Genomic DNA, 11,329 nt, shown 5'->3' with positions numbered 1-11,329 from the left:
TGTATGTATGTATGTATATGTATATACATGTATGTATGTATGTATGTATATGTATATACATGTATGGATGTATGTATGTATGCATATATATGTATATATGTGTGTATGTATGTATGTACATACCCACATCAACTTATGTAAAATATATTCACATCAACTCAAAAAATCATATTTACGTTAACTCGTAAATAACAAAAATAATTACTAATTAACATCATGCTCACATCAACAAATAGAAAACATGCTCGCGTCCTCTTGCAAACAACAATACCAGCTAATTAACGGCATATTTTTATCAACGAAATAGTACAACATTACCACATCAACTAAATGTCCACATCCTCGCATCATCTCATAAGCAACATCCCCCCCCCCCATATCCATCTGCCACAGAAAGGGGCCAAGTCGGCACAGGCCAGTGGATCATACTGGGGTTATTATGCGGCGTCTTTGAGTTGCTTCTCATCGCTTCTCTGGTAGCCATTATCTATCTTCGCAAGCACCCACGCATTCGTCGTGCCAGCTCAATGTTCCTAAACCTCATGCTCGTCGGGTGTATTATAGCCGTTCCTTCGGTATGTATCTGTGGTTGTGGATGTGGTGGTGGCTGAGATTGTGGGTAGTCCGGTGGTGCGCTTGTACCTACAAGTGCGATGCTGGTAGTGCATAGTATGAATAGACAGCCCTGCCAGATATATATATATATCTATATTTATTTATATATATATATATATATATATATATCTATATTTTATATATATATATATACACCGCGCACGTTTATAGACAGCTCGGAAGAGATTGTTTAGCATGATATCATTTGGATTGGAAATCTCATCTACATACACTTGTCATCCAGATCTTACCCTCGCTCCGATGCAAATCTTGCGCATTCATCGCGTCTTTTCAATATTCATCCTAATTCTGTTGCGCCATTTCTTAATTTACAGCCGCTCATAGGCGCCATAGAAACGGAATCGGCGTGGCCGTGTGTTGTGTCCTCGTTTATGTGGGCCATTGGCTTTGTGCTGACATTCGGATCGTTGTTTGTGAAAACGTATCGCATCAGTATGATCTTCAATTCCAGCCTGAACGCCCTCAATCAGGGACTCAAGTGCAGTAACAGGTACGGGACTTGTGTACAGTCGAGTGGGGTGTTATCTGTTGCATACTAACAGTGACAGACGAGTTTTCGGATGCAGGTTTCAGGCGGTGGGATAGACAGATATTTGCTTATGTATGTTGTATGTTTGAGATATTTACACTTTGAGTAGGTACAGGCTAATAATTGGTACAGCGGGGAAGGTCTAGTAGAGTCAAATAACGTGATATAGCTAATAATTAATGGTTTACGTCAATTGCCAAGTCGTACGTATTGATTAGCACTCTAGAAGGATATATATATATATATATATATATGTGTGTGTGTACATTATATTATATATATATATATATATATATTCGTATCTATACCTATATGTAAATTTGTATCATGTATGTATATATGTTTGTCAAATTCGTTATTGCAGGTGCAGGGTGCAAGACATGTCATTTGTGTTATAAACGTGTGCCCATCAAGTGATGACGTACTCTTTTAACTTATAGTTCGGTACTTTCACAATTATGTTGAAGCATACTATCCACCCGTTCCATTGCCATGGAAACACAAATTTTCCTTCTCAGCTCACTTCAATATTTTAGTTTAGAGAGTATGCAGCAGAGTCTCATGTGCGGGGACTGATCTTGCTTAAGCACCGAATTGCGCATCTCCTTCATTAGGGAATTGCTGATCAGTCTGAGCGTCATGATGGGCGTTACGGTAGTCTTCCTGGCCATCTACTACTCTCTCACAGACAACTCGAAAGAGATTGTTCTGGTAGGGGACAAGCTGTGGCTCACGTGCCCTATGAGTGTGGACCAATATGTCATTCTCGCATCACAAGCCGCGATGATGTCGGTATGTGTGTTGCTTCTGTGTGTGTGTGTGTGTTTGTGATGGCTTTTATTGAGTGTAAACCAAGTTTTCTTGGGTCTGTATGCTTGCCGAACGTACGCGCGGAAATACACAGATGCACAATACAGCCTCTTAGAGAGAAAGATACGCTCCCCATCGGGCCCACATCTGCGCACCCCAAACCCTAGAAACCCAAGAAATCCAATTCCCAAAAATAGATTCTAATCCAGCTCAAATTGATCAGATACAAATTAATTTTATCAGGTGGGAGCTGTATTGGCATTCCAGGTGCGCCGAGTGCCATCCGATTTCAAAGAGAGTAGTCTGATCGGAATGGCCATTTATAATTGGATCTTCTTGACCGTAGGAGCCATACCAATCCTGCTTCTCAGTATGTGCCATATCAGTTATCTATCTATATATCTATATATATATATATATATGTTTACATGTATATATGTATATATGTATATATATATATATATGTGTGTGTGTATGTGTGTGTGTGTAAATATATATATATACATATATATATGTGCGTGTGTATGCATGTATGCATGTATGTATGTGTGTGTGTATGTATGTTTGTATATATGTATGAATATATGTATATATGTATATATGTATGCAATATATATATATGTATTTGTACATGTATTTGTATATGTATATATATATATATATATACTATTATATATATATATATATATATATATATAGTGTGTGTGTGTGTATTTGTGAATATATATATATATATATATGTATGTGTGTGTGTGTGTGTATACATATCGATTCATCATGAACCCAACTTGTATAGAGAAACAAGTTGAGGCACAAGCCTGAAATACATTTCCTTCGTGTCGATTACAACGTTTTCTTTCATATCACTTACCTCCGCTATATGTCATAAACACATCACATCGTATTGATCTGCTAATCACTCCATAAACACTTTACAAACAGCACCCAGTGACAACAACACAACCCTGGTTATCAGAAGCGTGTACATCATGCTCAACTTCATGGTAACAGCCGCGCTGTTGGTCTTCTATAAACTATTATTGATCTATCATGACAGGAACAAAGAGATGCGAAAGAGTCTCATGTCCGAAACGTATGTGTGTGGGTGTTATTGTGAGTACTTGTTTGTTGATAGGTTGGCAGAGGTGTGTGGGTGTATTCGTGTAGTTGCTTTTTCGTATGCTGTATAGTGTCTGTGTGGGTGTGTGGGGGTGTGTGTTTGCTTTTAATGTGTAGATGTGCTAGCGCACAGTTCGTGCAGTGTTCGTGTGCTATGTACAAATAGCGTATGTCCGTGTCTGTGTCTGTCTGTGTCTGTGCAATTGTTATATATATATATATATATGGTGGCATATTGTCGAATATCTTATGCTGGGAGACTGTATCGTAGAGTATCTGCGTACAGACACACTCTGTGACCGTATTCGCGTGTCGTTGGCCTATACCGTACAGATGGCGCACTGATCATCGAGTGCATATGCCACGAGCATGAAGTGTTACTTTTCTACTTTCTCGAACGATACCTGTTTGTACCAAGCAATTATACCCGTACTTGCTACTTAGCCTATACATATTTCATCAGCCTATTCTTGTATGTGTGGTATATGCAGCAGATATTTCACTTTTAAAATTACACTCACACGTCCAACTGTTCCTGTACGCAGCGGGAATCATCCTCCGTGTAACCGATTCAAAGCCAGCCCCAGGCTTCGCGATACTCCTGGAGATGGCCCCCGCGCAAGTATGTGCAATTACTTCGAAGTGATAGGAATAGAATAAGTATATTCATCAAGGGTGTGTATATCTCTGAGTGTCATATGTTTGTATTATGCACGTGCATGTGCATGTGTACATGCATGTATATTTGTGCGTGTGTCCGTACGAGACGTTGTCACAGTTATCCACCATTTCCTCTTTTTTTTACTATAGTCAATTCATAGCCCGATACACACATCCACCCCATAGTGCATCCATATAGATGACACGATTCTTTATATGTAATGCATATTTATATGTATTATGTATATGTACATGTATAAGTATATGTATATGTATATGTATAGGCAAATATATGCATGTATATGTGTACGTATATATATGAATATGCATATACATATGCATATACAACACACACACACACATATATATATATATATATATATATATATATATATATCATAACAGGAACACGCATCATATCTCTACTGACATTGTGCCCTGTGATTCCTTGGCACTCAATAGGCTGCCAACCGCTGTCCAAGAGCTCGAGCGCTGAAATCGGGGGATCGGTACCGATGGTATGTATACTCCACTTGACTCTACCCCGATATAGATTTTAGTGGTGTGTGGGATAAGGTTGTAGTTGCACTTAACTCTACATTTATCTTGAGGGTGTGAGATGTGATTGTAGTTGTTTTTTTCGTGGGTGGCTTGCCTTTCTAACCATCGGTTCTCATACTCAGGAGATGTTCAATTCCCCAGGTTCTAATCCTCGGGTTATAACCCGTTGCGTTTAGCTTCGCGTAGTATCATGCCTACCCGTTCAGAACGTTGTCGGAGCTTCACATTGACCATAAGGGTCTCATGGATTATGTCACAGTATTCAGTATCACTCTGGCTGCTCGACGTCTTTGGAACTTACATACCATTGCACAGCACTGATGTTTTGTTTGTGCGGTTGCCATGGTTACCATTCTCTGTCATACGCAGCGGTCCTCCATGTTTACCTCGTCAGGCGGGGCGCTCCTGGATGTGCCTTCCCGCGGCAGTTCTATCCTCAGGAGAACCCCTACGCTGAGCTCACAGTCAAGAATATTGTAAGCGCTTTTGAATCATCTCTGTTTGTGCATTGCTCTGGTACGTATCTTGTATGAGATTTCTATTGCAACACCATATAAGACTTGCGTGGTATAAGATAGAAGCTTGACAGATACACTCATTGTTCTATGATCGTAAGTGTTATGCACCGTCTAATAATGTAACTCCATGTACGGCTGCATCGTATGACAACTATACTTCATATCAAATTGTACCTTACCTACACTTCATTCAACATTGTGGCTTATCCGTACTTAATCTAACACCGTGCCTTACCTACATTTCATTCAGCATTGTGGCTTATCCGTACTTAACTTTCTTACCTACACTTCATCGAGCATTGTGGCTTATCCGTACTTAATCGAACACCGTGTCTTACCTACACTTCATTCAGCATTGTGGCTCATCCACACTTCTCTATTGCGCACAGATCGCCGAAACCTGGTTCGTCAATCGAAGGCACCGAATTGCGACGAGGCCATTCCCTACCCATCGGGCGAAATGGAACACCAGCTACTGCTGTAGCAGGCCAAATCATCTCTGATTGTGTGTAAGTCATACATTTCGGTCTCAATTGGTCCCAAACTTTAATCCTTTTGTCCCGATTTTCTGTAAATTCCAGCTCAAATTACTGCGTGACGCAAAATACCTCGTCACTGCGCATAGTGCATGATGATATTGACATGTAATAGTTGTATTGTACGCTTCATATGTGTGAAGTGAGAATCTGTGCCAATGAGCCGCAGCACAGTACTTGTGCATTTACATACACATAGAGAACCACGAAATTGAAGTGGTTATCTATTATTATATTCATAGTTAATATTATTATATCATTGTTAATATTATTGTTTCATTGTTAATACCATTATATCATTGTCAATATTAATATATCATAGCTAATTTTACTATATCATTGTTTTATCATATAATTAATAATATCGTACCATTGTTGTTTTCATTATATCATTGCTATTATATCATATCATTATTAATATTTTCATATCATTGTGCGCAGAGAGCTGTGTTCTGTAGATTTCAGTGAGTCAGTCCTGGGCGAAGCACCCATTGAGGGCGGGAAAGGTAAGAAGAAGATGGAAGTCGCCAGAGACTACGCTACTAAAGGCACTATCTCCGTATCTGAGGTCAATAGCAGTACTGATCTGGGTCAGAGTTCAACAGAGACATCGGATAAGCTGTAGGGTGTATGCGTACTCTATATACACACATTATATATATATATGTATATTTATATATATATATATATATATATATGCTGATCTGGCCACCTTGCGAAATAAGATTCCGTTGGGGTGAGAATCCTTTCGGAAGTAGTGCACTTCTGCACCGATTCAGTTGCTATGCGCTGAATGGCGCACGAGTGGTATTTGCGATATGAATGCCATAGATTCAAATATCTCATCTGTAGCTGAGACGACGCACCCACATGCGGTGCGGTGGTACACTCACCAGAGACTAGCTCACATCAATTCTTGGTTTTACTAAACCCTAAAACCGCCAAACCCCTAGGCCGTTGACAGACACGCGCACAGCACCGATAAGTGTGTGTGCTTGTATGGATGGATGGCATACACAAGCGTTAAACGCGGAGCTTAAATATAAATAAGTACAAAAGCATGCGATGCCCGTCACAGCTCCGCCAAACGTTACCGACGAAATAGAACCGCAGTCATTACGCTGCTCCGATAGAAGGTAGAGCCGAGCAATAGCCTCGGGGGGAGAAGTCACTGCAAGACACACCTCCACGAGAGAATTGGCGATGGATGAGTAGCACATCCGAGATGTTAGTAGACTAATAATGAATTATAGTAAGCCCGTTGTGGGCAACAATCAACATATACGAGGCATGCATAGCCTCGAACCTATAGAGGTATATGTGACTGTCACAATTCGGCGTGCTATGTACGCGACGTTCTTGAGTCGTCGAGTACGTACGAACACGCAAATAGCAAACCCCATAGGCAGTTGTCCAACAAATGCTAAAGAAATTAAATATAGAATGGAAATAAACCTTCTAAATGCTTAAAGTGTGTATAACTAAATAGAGAATATTAAAAATAAACCCTTTAAAATGCTCTAGTGTAGTACTTCAATATAGAATGAAGATAAGCCTTTTTTTAAAAGCTCAAGTTTGTATAGCTAAATATAGAATATAGATATGCCTTGTGAATACCCAAGTGTATATTTGTCATTTGACCTGTGATTTTCAGTCGGGGTTTGCGCCCCCCGCCGCGCTTAATAATTTTTTATTTTAACAATGTTTAGAGTTTATGCAAGGACAATCAAATAAAACGGGTGTCATAAAGATGGACATTAGCTCTTATAACAACAACATTGCAATGAATCTACGTGCAACCCCTCTCGCGACGAATCCGACTGCTATCCGTATAAACGCCCACCAAGTCGGCACCCACTCCACGTATGCGTTAACAATTATGTAAACTGTCTGGGCTGAACACGCACACAGATTTGCACACAAATTTGCCCCAACAATAACAAACAGTTGGGTTCTATGTGACCGTTGGCAGTGCGAAAGATCATCGTCCGCTGATACACTAGGTAGTATGCAATACACGGCATTGTACTATATTACACTGCGTTGTATTATAATACGCTGGGTTGTACTATATTATACGCTGGGTTGTAATATAATACACTGCGTTGTACTACAATATTATGGGATGCAATATGATCCGCTGGATTGTAATATGATCCGCTGGGTTGTAATGTAAGACACAGGGATGTGATATCATACACTGCGTTGTAATATAATACGCTGTATTGTAATATATTATACAGGATTGTAATATAATACATTTCGTTGTTATATAATACGCTGGGTTGTATAATAATACGCTGGATTTTAGTATAATACACAGGTTTGTATATAGTTTATTGGGTTGTAAATAATACACTGGGCTGTAATGTAATACACTGGGTTGTATTTAACACATTGTAGTATATGACACATTGAGTTGTATCTAATTCATTGGGCTGTATACGATACACTGGAGTGTATATAATTCTTTTGTTTTCCTTTCTACGTCTGCGTCGACCCATAATCGATGTGATTGTCGAACGCTTTGACGCCAGACCATACCGTTGAACATAAAGAGACGTTCACTTTATACCTAATACTCACTTTGTAATAATGATACTATTTGTATCTAATACTACGAATGAGCAACTAAACCTCGTACGCACATATCTCTAATCTAGTCTCCTCCGCAAAGCGTGTAAGGTAGGTATGCATACGATAGAATGTCGATCACATCAGCGCCCTCTGCGGCCTACGCAGCACTAATCAACTACGAGGTTGTAGCTATTCCATTATCAGAAATAACAAACATTGTGCATCTGGAATTATTGAATTATTAGAGTATACCGTTCATATTAAAGAATTGTTTGATACTGTCTCTTATTCCTAGCCAATGAATTTATACATAGCAAACATAGTGCATCTGGAATTGAATTGTATCGGATTTATGGAAGGCTTGTTTGATGCTTTCTCGTCTTCATTCCTAGTCAATGAAATCTGAATTAGACTATATCGTGTACATTGAAGGCTTGTTTGATGCTGTATCTTTTTCCTAGCCAATGAATGAATAAATAACAAACACTGTGCATCTGAATTAGACTATATCGTATACATTGAAGGCTTGTTTGATACTGTATCTTGTTACTGTATCTTACTACTAGCCAATGAATAAGTAAATAGCAAACATTGTGCATCTGAATTAGACTATTTCGTATACATTGAAGGCTTGTTTGATGCTGCATCTTATTCCTAGCCAGAACAAACATTGTGCATCTGAAATAGACTATATCGTACACATTGAAGGCTTGTTCGATGCTGTATTTTATTCCTAGCCAATGAATGAATAAATAACAAACATTGTGCATCTGGAATTAGACTTCATAGTGAAGGCGTGTCTGAAACCGCCTTTTAAAATAATATGCAGTGTTTTTCTGGTAGGGTCAGTTCAGGTTTTATTGCTAAATACTAGTTTCACTATATCAAAGGCACTCATAACAGCAAGCTCACTCGGAGATCTCAGCTGCCATGGAGTCTCCCAATAGGCTGTCTCCTTCATTGGTTCAAAAACCTCCAGCGCGGCGTTCAGGCTAGGCGGTAGTGATATGAGGGCAGATTGGCATGCTATAAATTGTGCATACAAGCGCTGTACATGCATTTCTTAATACGTGATACCCTTCGCTGGTACATTCAACAGGCATCTACTTGTTGACCCGGACAAGCGTGCGTTAGCAAATGGCCATCATGTCTTCCACGCTCTGAGTCAGGGCCTCAAAGAAGCGCTGTGAGCTGGTCCGTTCGCAGCTGTGGTAGCTGGTAACTGTCAGCATGACCCTGTGTGTACCAAAGGAGTGGGGAGACGGTGGAGTGAGACACTGGGTTAAGGCTGGCATCTACCTGGACAGGTGGAGTAACTAGTGGTGATGTGTGTGTATAGTTAGTTACATGAATAGTACATGAACAAGTTGAGTCGAATTTGCGTACCTGTTTTTGCCGATGAAGCAGTAGCCGACTCCATAACCAGTCCTGTGAGTGTGTGAGACAGGAGCCACTGTGTTAGGGATTGGGTTGCATTGCATTGGAAGTAATTAAATACATGCAGCGCGTCTTCAAATTCTCTAGGGGTTTATCGCTTTAGAGTTTTAGGGTTTGGGGTTTAGCTAGCGTATTGTGGTCCGTACATCCCTTATGATTGAGCAGTGAGTGGTTTGCACGTGCGAGATGTTCAAATGTGTGATCAGAAAATACGTATGAGACTCTGGAGTCTGAATCAATAAGGAATGAAGCAGAGTACAGAGTGAGCGTAGGGAAAGCGATTGGGTGACAATCACTTGTACACAACCCGGTTCTGCAACTTGAGATTGGGGAGAATGCACTAGTACGGGTGTTATAATTATATACTAGCACAGACGCAAAAAAAACAATTGTTAGACACGCGTAAGACGACAACTCTACAATATCCGACCCAATACTCCTACACATACTCATACATATATATATATATATATATGTGCCAACTCCACTTGTCAGTAGAAAAGTGTTCATGCTCATAGCCAATACATACTTATCCACTGCTCCGAAGCCACCCAGGCCTGGTACATTCATATCCTCATCCAACCCCACACTTGTCAATTGAGACTGTGGCACCTACTCATATATTCCAAAAATACAGGATTCGTTCGTACGTGTCAGCTTTTGCTACATATGTATTTTGAAATTGCCCACGTGGTAGGGGCGAAAGTGAGCAGGTAGGCAGAACTGGCTCATCAAGACCAGAAAGTGGCGCATGAGTTAAGAAACATGAATGTGCACACTAGAAAGGTAGACGGTGGTTGGTAATACCATAACACCGCTCGACGCCGATGAGACTTCTATGAGCATACGGCCCTGCAATACACTAAGCGGTGCACATAAACGTATAGGGCCGCGCCAACCATTCGAAAAGAAGTCACAGCCCAGGTGAATTGACTACCTAGCGCGAGAACACAGTTGATAAGTGGCACTTCCAAACAGAGCGGATCCACGGCAACTTTGTACCACACACTCGATAGAAAGTCTTGCGACGTTCTCCGGATATCAAGAGGACTATTCGTAGGCGCTAACCTTACACCGTACACCCAATGCAAGGCGTGTGTGAGCTATGACCCTAAACCCCAGACCCTAAAACCCTTTGATTGGTGCGTCGCTATGGTGTATATGAGATGCTCCCATTTGTATATAAAGATAGGTTGAGAGTAAGATACTAACATAGCGCGGGGGTGACAAAGCGTTCCTTGTAGGCCACAACGGTTGTAGAGTGCGTGCCATTACTATCAGGTAATAGCATAGTACTAACATAGTGTAGGATATGATACAGCAACATAGCGTAAGCAAGCACTACTATTAGGTACTAACATAGTACTAACATAGATGTAGGATATGATACAGCAATATAGCGTAAGCAAGCACTACTATTAGGTACTAGCATAGTTTAAGATATGATACAGTAATATAGCGTAAGCAAGCATTATTATTTAGTAGTAGCTTAGTGTAGGATATGATACAGCATTATAGCGTAAGCACGTCTCAGCAGCCTCACCCACCTGGCTACTGGAGATGGTCCATGGGCGTGTGAGAGCGGACTTGAGGAACGCTGTCTCCTGCGCAAACCATCCGAACTTTGAGTTCAGCCCCATGGCAAGCACCGCCAGACCAAACAAGTGCCTAGGTGGATGTGTTATGATGGGGGCAAGATAAGCGACAATACATAAATACATACATACATACATACATACATACATACATACATACATACATACATACATACATACATACATACAAACATACATACATACACATATATACATACATACATACACATACATACATACATACACATGTCTCGTGCATTTACCATACACGGATACATACCCACAGATATGCGACGAGGAGAGTATTACACATTTAGTCTCACACAACCGTACGAACCTATACATGTCCGA

At 40.3% G+C, this 11,329-nt stretch overlaps 2 protein-coding genes across 2 annotated transcripts in view; one reads left to right on the top strand and one right to left on the bottom strand.

Annotated features, from left to right (window-relative positions):
• The first annotated feature begins 1,070 nt into the window (after positions 1 to 1,070).
• Positions 1,071 to 6,888, top strand: SARC_10575 (hypothetical protein). Its single transcript, XM_014295378.1, has 9 exons — positions 1,071 to 1,126; positions 1,780 to 1,957; positions 2,199 to 2,345; positions 2,918 to 3,068; positions 3,640 to 3,716; positions 4,160 to 4,272; positions 4,685 to 4,791; positions 5,223 to 5,342; positions 5,811 to 6,888. The coding sequence occupies exons 3-9, from the start codon at positions 2,288 to 2,290 to the stop codon at positions 5,992 to 5,994; spliced, it is 810 nt and encodes a 269-aa protein (XP_014150853.1). The 5' UTR covers positions 1,071 to 1,126; positions 1,780 to 1,957; positions 2,199 to 2,287; the 3' UTR covers positions 5,995 to 6,888.
• A 1,900-nt stretch (positions 6,889 to 8,788) lies between these two features.
• The window catches only part of SARC_10574 (hypothetical protein), a gene marked incomplete at its 5' end in the record, with an annotated part of 8,426 nt that continues 5,885 nt past the window's right edge, over positions 8,789 to 11,329 (bottom strand). Inside the window, 4 exons of the mRNA XM_014295377.1 lie at positions 8,789 to 9,182; positions 9,333 to 9,374; positions 9,913 to 9,995; positions 10,931 to 11,051. Coding sequence (XP_014150852.1) covers positions 9,077 to 9,182; positions 9,333 to 9,374; positions 9,913 to 9,995; positions 10,931 to 11,051 — 352 coding nt within the window. The remainder of the gene's footprint in view (positions 9,183 to 9,332; positions 9,375 to 9,912; positions 9,996 to 10,930; positions 11,052 to 11,329) is intronic.

The sequence above is a fragment of the Sphaeroforma arctica genome (genome assembly GCF_001186125.1).
Source record: "Sphaeroforma arctica JP610 unplaced genomic scaffold supercont1.1305, whole genome shotgun sequence".
Classification (NCBI taxonomy): Eukaryota; class Ichthyosporea; order Ichthyophonida; genus Sphaeroforma; species Sphaeroforma arctica.
This window is presented reverse-complemented; position numbering and strand designations above follow the sequence as displayed.

Coding starts and splice junctions, on each gene's coding strand:
- SARC_10575 (XM_014295378.1), top strand. CDS start 2,288: ATGGCCATTTATAATTGGATCTTCTTGACCGTAGGAGCCATACCAATC. Junction 2,346..2,917: donor CATACCAATCCTGCTTCTCA/GTATGTGCCATA, acceptor CTTTACAAACAG/CACCCAGTGACAACAACACA. Junction 4,273..4,684: donor TCGGGGGATCGGTACCGATG/GTATGTATACTC, acceptor TGTCATACGCAG/CGGTCCTCCATGTTTACCTC.